Source organism: Heloderma suspectum, chromosome 1, assembly GCF_057233095.1.
Source record: "Heloderma suspectum isolate Gila_16-S chromosome 1, 16-S_ref, whole genome shotgun sequence".
In the NCBI taxonomy this organism is placed as follows: Eukaryota; Metazoa; Chordata; class Lepidosauria; order Squamata; family Helodermatidae; genus Heloderma; species Heloderma suspectum.
In genome coordinates, this window is record NC_139458.1 from 65,595,960 (window position 1) to 65,615,838 (window position 19,879).

The window sequence follows — 19,879 nt, forward strand, 5'->3', positions numbered from 1 at the left end:
TACTAAACTTATTAGAGAATTTCCTCATTGAGGTTTGTGGGACTAGCTTATTGAAAGACAAGCCTACTTGAGTTGTTTCTGCAGCAGGATGTACTGGCTAGATTCAGGCATTTTGGCACCTAAGCCATCTACCAATGAAGCCCTTGCTGCTTGGCTGTAGCTGCCTTACTCCTTTCCTGAAGTAATAATTGTAAAGGCTGGTAAATCTGTTCTCTAACACTTGTAAGGTTGCCAAATTTAAAAATTATGAGCCAGCAGGTCCCCAAAACATGGAATTGGCTTAGAAATAATGCTGGTACAGTTAATCAAACAAATAATTAATTACAATTAATTTATTAAAAAGGTAGTGGTACTGGGGTGAAGGATGAATAAAGTGATACTTGTGCTGAACAAATTACTTATGTCTGTACAGAGAAGCTGGGACTGTCCTGGCAGTCAGAGAAAAGGGGAAGACCGAGGTCAGTTGTAAGCCACTTATTTATTAATTTATTTAAAGCACTTTTACCCTGCTCTTCATTTAAAAAAAAAAAAAGGCTCCCACAGCAGCTTACAAAAATCAGTAATCAGACAGTCCTTGCCCTCAGTTTATGATCTAAAAGACACAAGGAAATAAATTGGGAAGGAGGAGGCAAAAAGAATGATGATTGTGATTGATTCAGTTGCCCAAATGGATGAGAATATATCTATTATTTCCAGATCCAATTGTATTCAGGTCTGCACCTCATCTATTCCCCTTCTGGGTTGGCCTGTTTCTCACTGATCTGTTCCTCTTTTCTTTCTTTTCTTCTGCTGTTTCTCTTGGCTGTGAGGGAAAGTGTCCCTCCATCTGTGGAATGACCTCCCTGGGGAGATCCACCTGGCATCTTCTTTGTGTACATTCACCTGTGACGAACCCCCCCCCCCCTTTCACCCAGCCTATGGTCCCTCAAGATGGGAGGGGTTTGCCTTTGCTTCAGCCTAGGCAGGTTGTTCCTGCCCACCTCAGTATTCCACCTTTTACCACCTTTATTATACTCCTTTTTTCCTAGAGTATAATTGTGTGTGAGAGTTGTGCCCTTTTTTAACTTCTACCTAGGTTAAGTATAAATAGTGTGATGAGGACTTAAGTACAGACTCAATGTAAAAGTATCAAAATAATTTATTTCGATTACCATAAAGATTGAACTTTCTCTTTACGCAAGCATTTAATCTTTAATTCTGTTACTTTGTTCTAGCTAAATATTTTTTAATGTTTCACACTGTATTATTTTGATACTTCTATTATTGTATCTTTTGTTTGATTATTTTGTTGTTGTTGTTGTTGTTTGGTTTTATGATTGTAAACTGCCTTGAGGGCATTTGGCAGTTGGATGATATGCAAATCCAACAAACAAACAAACAAATAAAACAATTCCCAATTTATGTAAATTCGTTGTATTTCGTGTTATTAGTATTGTACGCCGCCTAGAGTAGCTAGGTAGCCGGCCAGATGGGCGGTAATAAATCTAATAAATAAATAAATAATTTATGTTCTCCGCAAGGGCATTTAGTAGTTATGCTTTGGCTAACCAAATATGAGACGTCTCTCATAAAGCCTCTCATGAGTTGTCAACACACAAACCTTCCAGTCTTGGACACATGTTCAGCTAATGGGCAAGCTCTGATTTTCTGAATGGATCTGATACCAGTGATCTGATACAAACCTGCTGAACTATTCCACAAGACTTGGATAATTGCATTTCCAGACATGTATATGAATTCTTATATCCACGTGCACGGAAAAGTCAAGTAGTAATCTGGAAAAATTTCCTCTGGAAAAAGCATTATGAATCCATAGTTTAGACGTCAAGCAACTACAAAACAAAAAGTTAAAGATACTACATAACCAAGTGTGTTTGAGTATCTGCACAAATACAAATATACAATTATAGATTAATAAATCAACTGCAGTTTGTTGTACACACTAGTGCTGTGCTGAAAATTTCGATTCTTCCATTTTCAGCATTTTGTGGGGGCAAAAAGAAAACTCTGGCAAAAGAGGCTGGGAGAGGTGAGAATTTCAGAGAATTTTCTCCCTAGGGAGAGGGACAGGGTTTCCACATACCTTTTTAAGTGTAGGCAATTCTTGAGGGGTCTTCTTTCTGTTTTTTATTTTATAAAAATAAAGGACTCTTCTCAGCCCAGCAGTTCTTTATGAACTCCAGGAGACCATGTGACCTCTCCCTCTCCCATTCAGGAATAACTCCCAGATGGAGAAGAAACCCTGTCCCCTCCCCAAGGAGAAAATTCTCCAAAATTCTCCCCCTCCCTGCAAAAGAGGCAGAAAAAACAATGCCTCTTTTGCAGGGAGAGAAAAAGTTCCTGAAAATAGGGGGCAGGATTTGGCACGGCACTAGTACATACACATTAACCTATGACTCTGCAGGAAGAAATTGGTAAAGAAATTAGTAATACATTGCATGTATTCCAAGGGATTGTGGAAATTGTTTTTAAACAACCCCAAGAGTGATGTTTCCAAGAAAAAATGTTCTATTTTGTAATTTGCCATCCCTTTATAATAAAATTCATTGCACATGTTCTTGATTAGTTTTCTTGATATATGTATTTTACATGCTGTCAAGCAGCTCAGGTTTCCCAAAATGTCTTTGCAGTTGATGATGGATGCCTTGAAAACACACCAGATACAGCACAGTTCAGCAAAGAATACCAACTTCACCAGCATCTTTTTGATCCAGAACATGACTACCCCAGTATGGGCAAATGGGTGCGTAAATCTTGTTTATTTTCTAAATCTCCAAGTAATCACTAATGGTGTGATCCTATGCACGTTTAGACAGAAAAAAATCCTACAATTCCCAGCATGCCCCAGCCAGCCATGGTGACTGGGGCATGCTAGAAACTGTAAGACCTTTTCTGTCTAAACATGCATAGGATTGAACCCTTAATTACTTACATGATTCCTAAACTTTTAGTCAGTCAAGACAAACATCTTGAGAAATTCTTATTGAATTGTGTTTGATTACGAAAGGTTGTAACACTAAACAAACCAGATATTGCACTCAGATGTTTATGCCGGCTTAAGTAATTTGTTTTTGAAATACTATTTTGGGAACGATCAAGTAGCTGTGTCTATACATTCCCAGATGTATTCCTGCGAATATAAGGCATGATCCAGTGAGAGTTGGTCCTGTTGGTTTCAGTGGGACAGATCTAGGTGCTTGCTTTATTCTCTCACTGAAATCAGTTGGTAAAACATGCTTAACCTTGATTGGATCATTATTATTACTGCAGATTAATTTTGTATTGTGTTGTTTCATAGTTATGTTTATTGGGGGGGGTTGATGCCATTGTATTTTATGCTCACCAGTTTGATACCTCTGTGGAAAGTGGTATATAAATTTGAGTAATAAATAATATATTTATTTACTTTACAGCAATTGTATGCCAACCCATAACATATAGGTCTATGGGTGGCTTACAATAAACAAATTAACAAACATAAAAGCAAATTAAATACAAAATAAAACACAAGACCATAAATAAAAGCAGCACAAGGGATGCTCTGACTTGGATTCCTGCACTGAGCAGGGGGTTGGACTCGATGGCCTTGTAGGCCCCTTCCAACCCTACTATTCTATGATTCTACAAATATAAGACAAAATAACATAAGCAGCCCCAGAATTTGTATACAGATTTAAAACTGAGAGACTACATGAATTATTTTAAAGTCCTGGGTGAACAGAAATGTTTTCACATAGTGCCTAAAAACCACCAGGATGGCACCAGGCGAACCTCTCTAGAAACGCTGTTCCATAACCGAGGTGCCACTATCGAAAGACCTGTTCTTTGGTGGCCACCAACCTTATTTGGTGGGGCCACTCGGAGCAGGACTTCTGAAGATCTTTAAGTTTTGGTAGGTACATACGGAGGAAGGCAGATATTCAGGTAACCTGATCTCCAGCACTTTAGGATTTTAAATTGGCCCTGGAAATGTATTTGTTTTATTTATATAAAATATTTTATACCGCCTGTCATATAAAAATATATCCAGATGGCGTACAACAATAAAAAACATAACATAAATATACACATATACAATATAAATATACAAAAATAACTAAAATGGAACCAATGGCCATCAACTAGAAATTAGGATGACAGGCATCACAAATCATCAAATGCAGAGGCAAATAAAACAGTCTTCAACTTGCACCTGAATTGGCACATATTTTGTCTCTGGGGGAGGGTCTTCCAGAGAGTGGGTACCACCACAGAAAGTACCGTTTTCCTGGTTGTCACCAAATGGACATCTGCAGGATGTGGCAGAACCAGGAGGGCCTGTGATGATGATCACAGCAGCCGGGCAGGTCTATATGACAGGAGGCATCCCCTCAGATATCAAAGGATCTCTCTAGACTGGGAGAATGGGCATCTAAATGGCAAATGTGGTTCAGTGAAGGCAAGTGTAAAGTGATGCACATTGAGGTAAAAAATCCCAACTTCAAGTATGACCTGATGGGATCTGAGCTAGCAGTGACCAACCAAGAAAGAGATCTTGGGGTTGAGCTGGACAGCTCGATGAAAATGTCAACCCAGCGTGCGGCTGCTGTAAAAAAGGCAAACTCCATGTTAGGCATAATTAAGAAAGGAACTGAAAATAAAACTGCAAAGATCATACTGCCTTATACAAGCCTATGTGCAAACACATTTAGAACACTATGTGCAGTTCTGGTCACCCCACCTCAAGAAGATACTGTAGAGCTGGAAACAGTGCAGAAAAGGGCAACTAAAATGATCAAGGGGCTGGAGCATCTCCCCTATGAGAAAAGGTTACGAAAGCTGGGATTGTTTATCTTGGAAAAAAGGCAAATAAGGGGAGACATGATAGAGGTGTACAAAACTGTGCATGGTTTGGAGAATGTGAATAGGGAGACATTTTCCTCCCTCTCTCATAATATTAGAACCTGGGGTCATCCCATGAAGCTGATTGGTGAGACATTCAGGACAGAGAAAAGGACGTACTTCTTCACACAGCACATAGTCAAACTATGGAATTCGCTACCACAAGACATAGTGATGGCCACCAATTTGGATGGCTTTAAAAGGGGGTTAGACAAATTTCTGGAAGAGAAGGCTATCAATGGCTACTAGTCCTGATGGCTCTATGCAACCTCCAGTATCAGAGGCAGTACACCAGTTGCTGGGGGACATGGGCAGGAGGGTGCTGTTGCACTTATCTCCTGCTTGTGGGTTTCCTGTCAACAGCTGGTTGTCCACCATGTGAACAGAAAGCTGGACTAGATGGACCCTTGGTCTGATCCAGCATGGCTCTTATGTTCTCAAAGTATCTTGCAATAGTGTTATGGCATGCTTCCAAGGGGAAAAGCCCCACACCACCCAGAAAAGCTCCACTGGATGACACTGAGGGGATGCCATGGTGGAGGAGAAGAACTGTTTCTTCACCTTCATTACTGCCACAGAATAGGCCCAATAATGGAGGGCTCTCCTGTTCAGTCAATGTGATTTTTCCCTCCACCTGCATCCCAGCTGTCTTCTTGCTTGCTTCATTGCTTAGATGCATATCAAGGAGTTGCGTGGGCCCTGCTCAATGGAAGAAGGTGCTTGGAAGCAACTGTGTCAACTGTGCAAGTTATCTCTCCATTGCAGAGGGCAGCTAGGGCTTCGATAGGAATGCCAACCAAACCAGCCAGAATATTCTCCAGAGCCTCAGGAATCCATCACAATCTGGGACAGACGATTTCAATAGGACCCCCATTCTTGTGGAAAGGTAATGCCACTGACAGCCTTCACTTCAACAGGTGATGTGAAATTCCACGCTTTCGGATCTCTATCCTCCTGTCCAGCTGAGCAAACCAATACCACAGGGTGTCCTGATCAATAAATTGGACCAAAGACATATTGGGTTAGCCCCATGGTTGTTGTGGCAGTCATGAAGTCCTGAGCCATCCCACACAACAGTCCTGGCATGGATATTAAGGCTTCAAGGCCAAGGCCATTCAGTCAGTTCTGGCAGCCGCAGGGAAGCTGCTGGGCACCAGGGTGGGTGGTATACCAGCAGCATCCCCAACTGTCCTGAGTGCCCAACACTTGCCTTGGCACTCACGTTGCCACTCATCCTGTATTAAGGACCTGTAATAAGTTGTCAGTCAAGTGCACACTTAATATACATCATAAAATACATTACTTTGTTTCTTATAGAGCAGTCTCTCTTATACTGATATTAATTCTAGATAGCATTAGCTAAGTTCTTGTGAAAACAAATGATTTTGTTCTTCTGACAACACAAAGTAAAAAAAAATCAGATCTTTTAGTGACAGTGTTGCAAGGGTCCAGCTCCAGAAGGCAAAGCCCAAAGCTTGCTTGTTTATTTATTGAGTTACACCTTGCCATACGTATACAGTTATTTCAAGAAGGTAAGGGTGCAATCCTGTGGTCAATAGATAGTGGCTAGACAGTCATAGAATTTTTCATTTCCTGGGAACCAAACTCAGAGTCAGCGCTCCAAGGTTGGTTCCCAGAAAACCACCTCCCAGCCCCCTTCCCTGCTGCCTCATAGGCAGTGCAGTTCATCCCCGGCTCCGCACTCGGAAGAGCAGTGCAGAGTGGGGCAAAAGGGGGCGATCCTGAGGGTGGGGAGGGGAGAGCAGAAGTGCCATTATGACACTTCCTATTCACCATCCGGCCTCCCCCCTCCCCGACTCCTAGGCGACCCAGCTAGACAGCCAAAATTGGTCATCTAGCCGTACATGCAGGGTGGCTAGAGTGCAGAGGAGAAGATCCCCTCCGTGCTCTACCCACTCTGCATTGCATAGTTGGTCACCTCCAAGTTCAGAGGTGGCCGACTATCCCCATAGGATTGTGCTCTAACATTTTTTTTTAATTTGTAACCTCTTTATGAATAAAGCTAATTAAAGTAGCTAACATAATTTTACCAAGAAAACATCCAACATTGAAACATTAATAATAAAATAGGATTAGGACTGAGTCAAAATGGGAAACACAAATGGGCGAGGGTCGGATTCAGTGATTTCAGTGATTATTGGGGGAAGTGATGGAGCGAATCTTCCAGGGTGGAGGGCAAACTTACCTCCAACCACATTATGATTCTCCAAGTGAACTCCACCTGGCAACTGCCATTTTATTTGCTCTTAAATCCCTACTGAGTGATCGTATGCAAGCATGTTGCTATTTATTTGTTACATTTATATCCCGCCTTTTCCTCCAGTGAGCCCAAGGCACATGATCCTCCTCCTCTCCATTTTATCCTCACAATGATCCTGTGAGGTAGGTTAGGCTGAGAGTCGGTGACTGACCCAAAGTTACTTAGTGAGCTTCACGGCCAAGTGGGGACTACTTAAACCCAGGTCTCCTGAGTCTAGTCCAACACTCTAAACACTGGCTTCATCCTGAGAAACTGAGGGCCTTTAAAAAAAAACAAACCCAGCTCTTAATGCTTCTCAGAGTGATACTATGTGATGATGTTGCATTACTCAGAAGGCCATTATGGGAAAAATAAAATGGTTGCTGCTGGCAGTAGCACTTGCCACTATTGCCACAAAACAGTTGGCAAAAGAGAGAAGTGGCAGCAGGAGACGTAGGCCAATTTTGTCTACTCTTTCCCCTCAGTACCATTTTAAAATCCAGACAACAGTTCAAAAAGCCAGACTTTTGGCTGACTGTAGATTAAAACAGCTGCGAAGAGAAAACTCTCTGGAAAAGACCCTGATGCTGGGAAAGACTGAAGGCAAAAAGAGAAGGGGACGGCAGAGGATAAGATGGCTAGATAGTATCACCGATGCAATGAATATGGACTTGAGCACACTCCGGGAGAGAGCGCAGGACAGGAAGGCCTGGCGTGCTATGGTCCATGGGGTCACGAAGAGTCGGACACGACTGAACGACTGAACAACAACCTGAACAAGATTAAAACAGCACTAAACACCATGGCAGAATTTTAAAACAATCTCGTTCTGAATTAAAAGGTGAATTAAATGAGTTTCTCCTACTGCCTAAAACTCAAGAGGGTAGGTGCCAGGCTGTCTGGCTTGGAGAGGACATTCTAGAACTGGGAGGCCATGCCACAGCAGAGAAGGACCATCCTTGATCAACAGGCACCTAACCTTATTAAGCCTGGGTCCCCAAAATAGGGCCTGCCCAGATGACTAGAGAATGGGCAGGGTTCATACTAAAGCCAGCAATCTTTGAACATGGGTCTATGTAGTCTTTGGGCCTATCCACGTGACCACCGAACATATAGCTGCCTGCTTTTTGTTCTTCTTTTTTAAAACCTGGATTGCTGTTTGCTTGTGGTAAAGGTGTCTTTTGACAACTTCACCTCAGGGCCAGACCACATTTGACCATTTCATCTTTCTACCACCTTTTGGCATATGCAGCTGGAATCAAGGTCCACTGGAATTAATACTCCTGCCTGATGGAATTCTATCGTTCCCTGCCAACTTTCCAAGTGTTGCTAGCCGGCACTAATTTGTCACTGCCTATTCCATATGTAAGATTTTCAAGTCTGTTTTTCTGTGCTGTAGGAGGGTCATACAATTCCTTCCACAGCCTGGCTTCCTTATGGAGTTAGGCATCCTACCTTTTGGGAAAGCATTACCTTTTGGGAAACCATTACAGAAGTAAAACTTCTGAAGTTTCCTGGACAGTGTCTCCAGGACAACAGAAGGAGAAGCAAATGGAGGCGTACCGGATTTTTTAAAAGGAATCAGCCTTGCTGCGCTTTGGTCCATGCAGGGCTCCACAGGCAAGTGCTCCGCACCAGTAAAAATCGCATCACAGAACATACTTCTTGGTGGGGGTAGGGGTGGGGGTTGGAGTGAACATCATCTGACTGGCAGGGGCTGCTCAACCAATAAGACGCTTCCCCTCCTTTCTCCTTTTCCCTGAAACTCCAGATGCACCTACCTTCGGGACCAAGCCTCACTGAGTGCAATGGGAGTTAATTCCGGGTAGACACACACACGTGTGTCCTGGTTCAGTGAAGCACTTTACAGGCTTTAAACTCTGTATTCAATTCAGGGAGATCTCTGAAAATTCTGATGTGGGCATTCAGAGGGCAAGCCTCATTCAGCACAATGGGTGTTACTTCTGAGTAGATACATATAAGCTCGTGCTGGGAAAGGGACGGGGACACAGGAATGGGAAACCAACCCCTTCTCTAACTGCAGTTTCTCTATAAGGGAGGTGTGAAGTAGTTACTTACTAAAGCAATAACCCAAGCCATCAAGTACCACAGGTTCAGTGAAGCACTTTACAGGCTTTAAACTCTGTATTTAATTCACAGGGATCTCTTTAAATTCTGAGGTGTGCAAGCCTCATTGACCACAATGGGAGTTACCTCTGAGTAGACACTATTTGGTTTGTGCTGGGAAACAGAAACACAGGGGTGAGAGACAGGAAGCACTCCTTGACCGGGGTCACAGTGAAAGGCACACCCCTGGGCAGGGCCAGCATACCCAAGGTAAATACGGGGGTTGGGTCACACAACAGCTATACCACGGAGAACCAAACTTAAGGAAAAGAATCGGACTTCAAGCAGTCTCAGGAAATCTGTTTTTTCCCTAGTAAGTTCTGAGGTGGCTGCTGGATGGCCACGATGTCATGTATCCCTAATGACCTCAACACATAGCCAGCTCAGAGTAAATCGGTGACGGAGACACCCCCTCAGTCAAATTCCAGACAAAGCCCCACAAGCATTGCTTCATGATTGCAGCATACGAACATTACAAATACAGTTACAAACACAAGAGCTGTGCAGGATCAGACCTGCTTCAGGCTGGGTACGGCACTGAAATAGCCTTGGTTGCTCTGACTGATGACCTACTCCAGGTGAAAGACAGGAGGGGGTGCTACCCTATTGATCTTCCTGGATCTCTCAGTGGCTTTTGATACCACTGATCATGGTATCTTACTGGATTGTCTCTGCAGGTTGGGAGTTGGGGGCATTTTATTACAGTGGTTCCGCTCCTACCTGCAGGTGGTTCAGCTATTAAATAAGGATGGCAAAATGATAACAGATGATAAAGAAAAGGCAGAGGTGCTCAATTCCTACTTTGGCTCAGTCTTCTCCCAAAAGAGGGTCTATGACCCTCCTGGCAAAGGCGAAGTGCAGGCTGAAGGGGCAGGATTGCAGCTTGAGATCGATAGGCATATGGTCAAGGAACACCTAATTACTCTGAATGAGTTCAGATCTTCAGGGCTGGATGAACTGCACTCTACAGTAATAAAGCAACTGGCAGAAGAACTCTCAGAACCGCTGTCTATTCTTTTTGAGAAATCATGGAGGATGAGGGAAGTGCCAGATGACTGGAGGAGGGCTAATGTTGTCCCTATCTTCCAAAAGGGTAAAAAGGAGGAACCTGGGAACTACAGACCAGTCAGGCTGACATCAATCCCGGGGAAAATTCTGGAGCAGATGATAAAGCAATTCATCTGTAAGCACCTTGAAAACAATGCAGTGATGACTCGAAGCCAACATGGATTTGTCAAGAACAAATCCTGCCAGACGAATCTGATCTCAGTTTTTGATCAAGTAACCTCCCTTGTGGACTATGGGAATGCTGTGGACATAAACATAATATGCCTCGACTACAGCAAAGCTTTCGACAAAGTGCCCCATGATATCCTGACGAGCAACTAGCTCAAAGTGGGCTAGAAGAAACAACGATCAGGTGGATCCACAGTTGGCTACAGAATTGGACTCAACGAGTGCTTATCAATGGGATATTCTCAAACTGAGGAGAGGTAATGAGTGGGGTACCGCAGGGCTCAGTTCTGGGCCCAGAGCTGTACAACAATTTTCTTAATGACTTGGAGGAGGAGGTGCAGGGAATGCTGATCAAATTTGCAGATGACACAAAATTGGGTGGGATCGCTAATACTTTGGAAGACAGAAACAAAATTCAAAGTGATCTTGATAGACTGGAGCGCTGGGCAGAAAATAACAGCATCAAATTTAATAGGGATAAATGCCGAGTTCAGCACCTAGGGAAAAGAAACCAAATGCACAGTTATAGGGTGGGGGATATGTGGCTCAACAACACTACAAGCGAGAAGGATCTTGGAATTGTTGTCGATCACAAGCTGAATAGGAGCCAACAATGTGATATGGCTGCAAAAAAGGCCAATGCTCTTTTGGGCTGCATTAATAGAAGCATAGCTTCCAAATCCTGGGAAGTACTAATTCCCCTCTACTCAGCACTGGTTAAGCCTCATCTGGAGTACTGTGTGCGGTTCTGGGCACCACACTTTAAGAAGGATGCAGACAAACTAGAGAGGGTTCAGAGGAGGGCAACAAAGATTATCAGGGGATTGGAAACAAAGTCCTATGAAGAGAGACTGAATGAACTGAGCATGTTTAGCCTTGAGAAGAGAAGACTGAGGGGAGATATGATAGCGCTCTTCAAGTTCTTGAAATGTCATCACAGAGAGGAAGGCCAGGATCTCTTCTCAATTATCCCAGAATGCAGGACACAGAATAATGGGCTCAAGTTACAGGAAGCCAGGTTCTGGCTGAACATCAGGCAAACTTCGTGACAGTTAGAGCAATACAACAATGGAACCAATTCCCTAGGGAGGTGGTGGGCTCCCCCACACTGGAGGCATTCAAGATGAGTCTGGACAGCCATTTGTCAGGGATGCTCTGACTTGGATTCCTGCATATAGCAGGGGGTTGGACTCAATGGTCTTGTAGGCCCCTTCCAACCCTACAATTCTATGATTCTATATGATTAAACTGTGGGGTGCCACAGGGTTCTATTCTATCCCCCATGCTTTTCAATATCTGTATGAAGTCATTGGGTGAGGTCATTAGGAGTTTTCGGATGGGGTGTCACCAGTACACTGATGATACTCAGCTGTATTTCTTCTTGTCCTTGGCTGAGGCAGTAAAGGTGCTGGACCAGTTCCTGGAGGCTATAATGGTCTGGATGAGTGCCAGTAAACTGAAGCTAAGGTTCCTGAGACCAGGAATTGGGTAAGCCACCTGTCCTGGATGGGGCTGCACTCCCCCTGAAGGAGCAGGCACGTAGCTTGGGAGTACTCCTAGATCCATTCCTGTCACTGGAGCCCCAGGTGGACTCCGTGGCTCGGAGTACTCGGGGCCAGCTTCGGCTGATCCGCCAGCTGCGGCCTTTCCTGGACAGGGATAATCTAGCCACAGTGGTACATGTGTTGGTAACTTCCCGATTAGACTACTGCAATGCACTTTACGTGGGGCTGTTCTTGAAGATGACTCAGAAGTTGCAGCTAGTGCAAAATGCAGCAGTTAGACTGCTGACTGGAACAGCTCATAAAGATCATATAACACTAGTTTTAAAGGAATTGCCCTGGCTGCCAATATGGTTCCGGTCAGAATTCAAGGTTCTGGTGATGACATTTAAAGCCCTAAGTGGCCCAAGGATTGAGATCTGTTGGAGGGGCCCTCCAGACATACACTGTGGTGGGACGTGGGAGAGGGTCTTCTCTGCTGTGGCACCCCAGTTGTGGAATGCCCTCCCCTTGGAGGCCCAATTGGCGTTTACATTGGTTTCATTTCGGCGCCAAGTAAATACATGGCTTTTTACCAAAACCTTTGAGGACTAAATGCATTCCCTAAGTTGCACACTATTTTAACTGTTTTATTGTTTTAGATTTTAATTGGTTTTAGCTTGTTTAATAGTTTAATATATTTTTAGCTGTTTATATTATTTATTGTTTATACTGTTGAAATTGACGTTATCTGTACGCCGTCCTGAGACCTTAATGATATAGGGTGGGATACAAATGTTTCAAATAAATAAAATAAATCAAAGGCCTATTTAGTCCAGCATTCTGTTTTCACAGAGGCCAACCAGTTGCCCATGGGGAACCCACGAACAGGACATGAGCACAGTAGGATCCTTACACTCACTTCCCCAGCTGCTGGCACTGAGGGGCCTGTGGCCTGTGATATTGAGGTTAATATATAGCCATCATGACTAGAAGCCATTAATAGCTCCATGAATTTGTCTAATCCCCTTTTAAAGCTGTTGGCCTTCCCTACATCTTGTGGTTGTGAATTCCACACTGCATGAAAAAGAACGTCCTTTTATCTGTCCTGAATCTCCCACCATTCAGCTTGATGGAATGACCCCAGGCTCTACTGTTATGACAGAGGGAGAAAAACTTCTCCCCATCTATTTTCTCCACACCATGCATTATTTTACATGCCTCTATCATGTCCCCTCTCACCTCTTTTCTAAGTTAAAATGCCTCAAGCACTGCAACCTATTCTGCCTATTCGCTACCAGGCCAGGTTTAAAGTTCTAGTACTAGTGTACTAGACTTGGGACCAGGATACCTGAGAGAGTGCCTTCTCTGTTACCAACTTGCCCAGTCACTGAGGTCATCAGAAGGCATGTCCCTGGTGGTTCCACATGGACCTATGGCCCGATTTGAGTCCACCAGGAGAAGAGCCTTCAGTGTTATGTCCTCCTTTCTTTGGAACTCCCTGCCCCTGGAAGTCGGGCAGGTACCAACACTGTGTTGTTTCCGGCACCTCCTGAAGACACTGTTCCAGGAGGCATACTTTAACTGACCAGCCATGATTTCATTGGTATTGTTTTTAAAAAGCTTAATTTTAATGTGATGTTTTAATGTTTTTATCCTTTTACTATTTTACCTTTTATGTTCACCCCTCTGAAATCTGTTTAAGATATGGAGTGGTATACAAATATTGTAAATAGATACATACATAAAAATAAACCTTTCCGCATTGGGGAGTTGCTCCAGCCCCTTGATCATTTTCATTGTCTTCTGCACCTTTTTTTAGCTCTGCAGTATCCTTTTTGCAGTGACCAGAACTGTACACAGTATTCCAAATGTGGTCTACACACATACAGATTTATATAAGGGCATTATGATATTGGCCGTTTTGTTTTCAATTAATTTCCTAATGATCCTCAGTATGGAAGTTGCCTTTCTCACAACAGTCACACACTGGATCAACATTTCATCAAGCCATCCATCATAACCCCAAGATTCCTTTCCTGCTCAGTCACTGCCAGCTCTGCCCTCATCAGCGTATACATGAAGTTGGGATTTTTGCACCAAAGTGCATCACTTTACACTTGCTTACATTGAACTGCATTTGCCATCTTAATGCCTCTTCACTGTCCCTTTTTATTCTAACCACCCTAAATAATTTGGTGTTGTCAGCAAACTTGGTTATGTCACTGCTCACCCCTTTACTCCAGTTCATTTATGAAGAAGTTAAAAAGCACTGGTCTCACTACAAATTATTTGGGGGTCAGTATTGTTTACATCCCTTCACTGTGAGAACTATCCATTTATTCCTATTCTCAGTTTTCTTTAACCAGTTACTGATCCATAAGAAGATCTCTCCGCTTATCCCATGACTGCTAAGTTTGCTTAGGAATCTTTGGTTTGGGACTTTGTCAAATGCCTTGTGAAAGTTCAAGTAAACAATGTCTACTGTTAATTAACTTCTGTTAATACAACATCTGTTGTTCGTAAACTGAAAAAAATAGTTACATTAGAATCACAAATGGAAGCTGATACTTTTAAAAGTTATGCAAGAAGCAAGTGGATTGGAGTAAAAAAAAAATTGTAAAATATCACAATCAAAATTGTATGCCCAGGAATTTCTTTTGAGTACCAGAACTGAATGGAGCTCACAGTCCTTTTGCACAAAATCACCCAGTCTTTCTTCATTTCAGCAGTACTATTTAGGGCAGCGGGAAGTCATTTGTTGTTGCTATTGTTAAACAACTGGGAGTAAGAAATCACCCAGAGATCTACCTGTGAATCCTGATGTACCTTGTACCCACCCCTGCCCTGCTCTTATCCCTATACTTGGAAATTTACATACCTGTGCGGCTCTTTCAAACCTTGCCTTCCATTTCCAGCTTGAAGTTCAAGAAATACGATTCTCTATAAAATCCAGTCCTGTGATGTATAAAATGCTCTTAATTCTTGTTCAGTACAGATGGGAGCAAAAGATACTCTGCATCAGAAGCCCAAGTTCTCCACTTGGGGGAACTTAAGGGGCATGCTGCATTTTCAGATTTACCCGTATTTCAGGGGAAATATCTTATATCAGATTTCATTACCTTATCTGCACTCTGCTGCCTATTATATTTAAACATTAGTTATGGTCTTAAAATATTCAAAGACAGACAAAACAAAATATGATCCTTGTGGAGCCAAAGTGGTTGAGCTGAGTTTTTCTTTCTTTCCAAGATGCAGCTTCTAACTTTAATTTCAATGCATCTTATTATTTTTTTTTAATGTAGAAAAAACTTGCTCATAAAGAAGATTTAGGTAAAGCAATATGTTAAGAGAAACTGCAAATGATGCATTGCTTCCTAGAGGAAATAACATATACTTCTCTTGTCTTTTTGCATGTTGAATTGAATTTTTCCCCAAGTGAGTTTGCACAAATTACTATAGCCAAGAATGTCTCTTCTTGGCCAACTTCATCTCCGTTTCCTTGTCTCTGGCACAGCTCAGATGAAATAGTTGAGGTCAGGCAAAAACTATGTCTTGTGAACTTGGGGTTTAAATTAACATGAGAAGTACCAAACAGATAATGTCTAGCACAAATCACGTTAGCTCTCTAAACTGTTTGTTTCTCACAAATCAAGGTTTCATTCAGAAGTGATTGTTTTGTGTCTCACTACTGTTGATACTGTGACTGTTGAATTAATTGTTTATATAACAATTACATAGCATTCTGCTTTTTGAAATATAGCTTTTAGCCTAATCTCTTTTTCTTAACTTTTTTTTTTAGTATAACCCCAAATTAAACAAAATCTGTTGAGCATGTGTCTGACATTCCAGTCCTTATTTGAGCTCACTGCATCTATGAAATATAGCAGTATGTGGAAACACTTGTACAAGCGGTGGTCATAGCCATCGCTTTCCTTTTCTCTTTTTGTAGAAACCTTCTGTCTGCCAAGACAACATTGGCAATTTTCAAAAGGTTCAATCTATTAAAACCTAGCCAAGCAGGCTTTTCTTTTTTCTTTTCAAAGGAAGTTTATTAGGGTGCTTCTTAAAGGAAGGACGGGATTGTGACCAGGATTTCTTTACCCAGAGAATGTTTAACAATTTGATTAAAATATAGAAAGCAGCAAGAAAAGCAGTTGAGATGAGAAGAATTGTTAAACAGCATTTAAAAAAAATATATGCACAAATTATGGGCGACATCCAGGATCACACAAGCAGATTTCTGCTCTTGTAGCAGGACTCCCCCTTCTTCTCCTTCTCCTTGCAGCTTCTCACACACCCCTAAATCTTATCCTGAAGGTACACAGTTGTCCAGAGCAGTTTGGAGGAGGGATGCAGGGAGAGGGGATGGCTGTTCAGCAGGCAAAGAGATACAGTCAGATGCAACCCAGAGTCAAAAGCATTCAGGAATAACTGCTTCATAGAAATAAAGACAGTTTTGCCTCCGAATGGAATCTCTGGTCTTCCTTGAAATGTTAATGGCGTTCCCTTGCTAAGTCAAGATTATTGGTCTGTCTAGTCCAGTGTTGTCTACTCTACAGTAAAGCAGGTCTCCAGAGTCACAGGCAGAGGTCTTTCCTACTCTTGGGACCTGAAATCTGTTCAGCCAGAGACAGAACCTGGGACCTTATGCACATAAAACATGTTCTCTGCCACTCTGCTATTTTTCCATTCTGACTCTTCCCTCACTAAGACAGTTAAGATTAAAACCATCATGCAACTTAAAATCATCATATATTCCTATCCTTATAATAGTTGATGACACTGAGTATCCCAGAAGAATAGAGAAATATTTTATTAATAGATGCAGTAATTCAAATGTTTTCTTGTGGTTTATCTTTCCAACAACATAGCATTCTCTCCCAAACTGCTTTCCAAAATATTCATATGCTAATATTTAGATGGCACAAAGTCTTGCTTGAAAAGTAGAGTTACAAAATTTGATCCATACTTTGTATTTTTCCCCCTTTCAGAATAAGAATTTACTCTTTGAGAAAATGAAGGGTGGACCAAAAAGAAAGAAACGGGTAATTTTCAGAACACAACTTGTTTTCATTTTAGTGCCTTAGTGTAGGATCAGGCAAGAATGCAAAGTAAAATCAGATTGTTGAAATAGCTATGACTAGTACATCTGTATTAAAAATTTGGACTTAGTCCTTGCTTCTAGAAAATATCTGTGATAAGCAACACAGCTTTTGCAGAAATTTCTTGTCTAAGCCAGTATTTCTCAATATTCTGTTAGCCAAGCCAAAGCACATGGTTTTTGCATTAAAACTGAAAGTACACTTCACCCTTCCAACCCCCCTCCCCCCACCCCCAGCTTACTTTTACAATGTAGAGATGTAAGAACTAGCTACTCTAAAAGGAACCAAAAGTATTTGCATATGTTTCACTGTTGAGCTCAGTTAGAGGGCATGTAATTTTGCTGCTTCTCTGCATCAGGCATGATTCGAGATACAACCAATGCAGGATGTGGCAGAATCACTTGTCCCAGCAGAGGCTGACTGGAAGGAGGTGAGGTGAAGGCAGAGCAGTAGACTGTGTGGAGATGTGGTTTGAAGCCTGCTTTGTCTGTGGCTGTTCGGGGCTGACAGGAAACTTTAATTTAATTGATCACTTCACACTAGCAATTCTTTGATAGCATTTCCTATGCTTGTTTGGGAATTACTGATCTAAACTTTAGTCTGTTAGGAGACAGCTAACAATATTCAAAAATGTAATGTATAATACCATCTGAAGACTATATTAATAAGCACTGTAAACACCATTTACTGTATATTTGTTTACAAAGACATCTGATTGGAGTGCTGTAGTATTTTGTTTCAAGTAACAGATAGATATACATATAGATCAGACTGTTCCATATCAGCATTCTGCTAGATCCCCAGGGATTCAGCCACACTCATAAAACGCACTAACCTCATGTGTCATCTGTACTGGCAGTGTAATTATGCAGATATTAAAGACATTACTTCTCAGTTAGCAGCATATTAGCAAATGGAGAATCAAACCCTTTTTTTTTTTTTTTTGCTGCTTACATGTATCCGTTTACACAGACATTGGGTGCTTCCAGATGAGGCTTTTATAGCACTATAGCCCTGCCTCATTCATGGAACTTTACATGGGTTCAGATGACATCAGGTTTCTCTACATGAGGCATTTATCGTGCACTTATCATTCCCTACTCACGGTTGTTTATGGGTTCTTTAGACTAGATCGTAACCATCCAGTTAAGCTTCTGTATCTAAGAGCACTTTCAGCGAGTTTTTTTAGAGCAGGGAAAATGCACTGTGTAATTGTAAAAGTGAAAGAAAATGTTATTTCCACTTGTGTAGTTGCACTATTTTGCCATACCACAGTGCCCCCTAGAGGTTATGTAGCAGAAAAGCAGAAAAGGAAATGCTCTTCATGTAGTGCTTGCATCTCAATTCTGCAGCAAAACTGAAAGTAGATATAGCAGATTAACAACCTCAAAGTTCATCGTCTTCCAGTTGTAGCCCTCCCATGTTTTCCCCCTACTTCCATCTTTTTACTTACAGTAGAAAATTCATTAAGGAAAAATTATGGAATTGCTGCACAGTGCCTTCCGACTGGTAATATTAGAAGCTCTCCATCTGGAAGCACCCCCAGTCTTCTCAGTGACCTAAGAAAGAGCTGTCTGTCAGTCAAGTGCTGTCTTTTGTATCTAGTGCTAACTCTTTCCTTCTCTCACTTCCTCTGTCTCAGAAAAGTGAGCAAATTGAGACCAGCTGACACACTCAACAGATGTCAATCTCCATTTTTCAGAATTAGGGTTGAGGGAGAACACTTTAGACTGCAATGTTAATTACTCGGTCTTACTCAAGAGTAAGGCCCACAGAACACTAGGATATTTCCCTGGATTCTTTCCAATTCCTAATCACTTTAAAAATGTATTTTCAGAGCGTAAATCCATATCTTCAGGGACAAAGACTGGACAACGTTGTGGCAAAGAAGTCTGTTCCACATTTTTCAGATGAAGAGAAAGAGATTGCAGAAACTGAATGAAGTTTCACGGAAACCCCAATACTGCTTACATATAATTAGTAGATCAAGTCTTTATAGTGGTTGCATGTTTATTATTTATGTAATTATGGCTGATTTATAATATTTGTTCTTCTAGATACATGAAAACCCAGTTCTGCTTTTTGTTAAGTTCTGGCAATAGGATCCTTTTGCTTTGCTTTGGACCTGGAACAAGCTTTGAAAATTAATAATTTTAATCATCCGTCTGACTTAAATGACTTTAAGAAGCAAGCTTTTAAAGAAGAGGAGGATTTTAAGCATGTTCCACTTCTTGTACTTTCTCACATGATGTGATGTTTGCCCTTTGGGAACAATTATTTTATCATTCTGTTTGTAAATAAGAGCCTAATTTACAATAAATGTCCCAATACTCACTGTTTGTTTTAATAAACACTGAAAGCATTCTTTGGTATCTGCATGGAGATATAAACGTGTTTCAGACAATTTTTGAGAAAATGGCTCGTCTTATTTACTCTAGTCAAATTATAAACTTTGCTTTGAATGGGGTCTAGACAGTGTAGCATTTTGCTTACTGCTTTTTAGTTCTTGAGAAATTATACTTGACTTACTTCCTGGTTAAACTCTCTGACACAGGAAAACAGTCACACACTCACTCACAAAGTGCCGGCCAATATAGCAAGGACCCTAGTTGGTTCAGGCCCCAATGAACTTAGCCTAATTATGGATGAGATAAACTCACTCATTTTTTTCATTTATGCTTACTACTTAAGTCACTGATTTCCAGCTGCTGAGTTTAACTGCAACTGTGTCAAACTCCAACCGAATGTGGGTCATGCTGGTGGCATTATCAACCCCCTTTTGTTGTTGT

At 41.7% G+C, this 19,879-nt stretch overlaps 1 protein-coding gene across 2 annotated transcripts in view; it reads left to right on the plus strand.

The window, feature by feature from the left end:
- The window catches only part of SCG5 (secretogranin V), a 45,865-nt gene extending 26,308 nt beyond the window's left edge, over positions 1–19,557 (plus strand). Inside the window, exons 4-6 of one of the 2 annotated variants that reach the window (XM_084844755.1) lie at positions 2,631–2,743; positions 16,980–17,033; positions 18,928–19,557. In XM_084844755.1, coding sequence (XP_084700881.1) covers positions 2,631–2,743; positions 16,980–17,033; positions 18,928–19,032 — 272 coding nt within the window. In that variant the 3' untranslated portion in view covers positions 19,033–19,557. Of the gene's footprint in view, positions 1–412; positions 1,405–2,630; positions 2,744–16,979; positions 17,034–18,927 lie in introns of those variants that run through there. The other variant, XM_084844765.1, reaches the window with a different exon arrangement.
- The last annotated feature ends 322 nt before the right edge of the window (positions 19,558–19,879 follow it).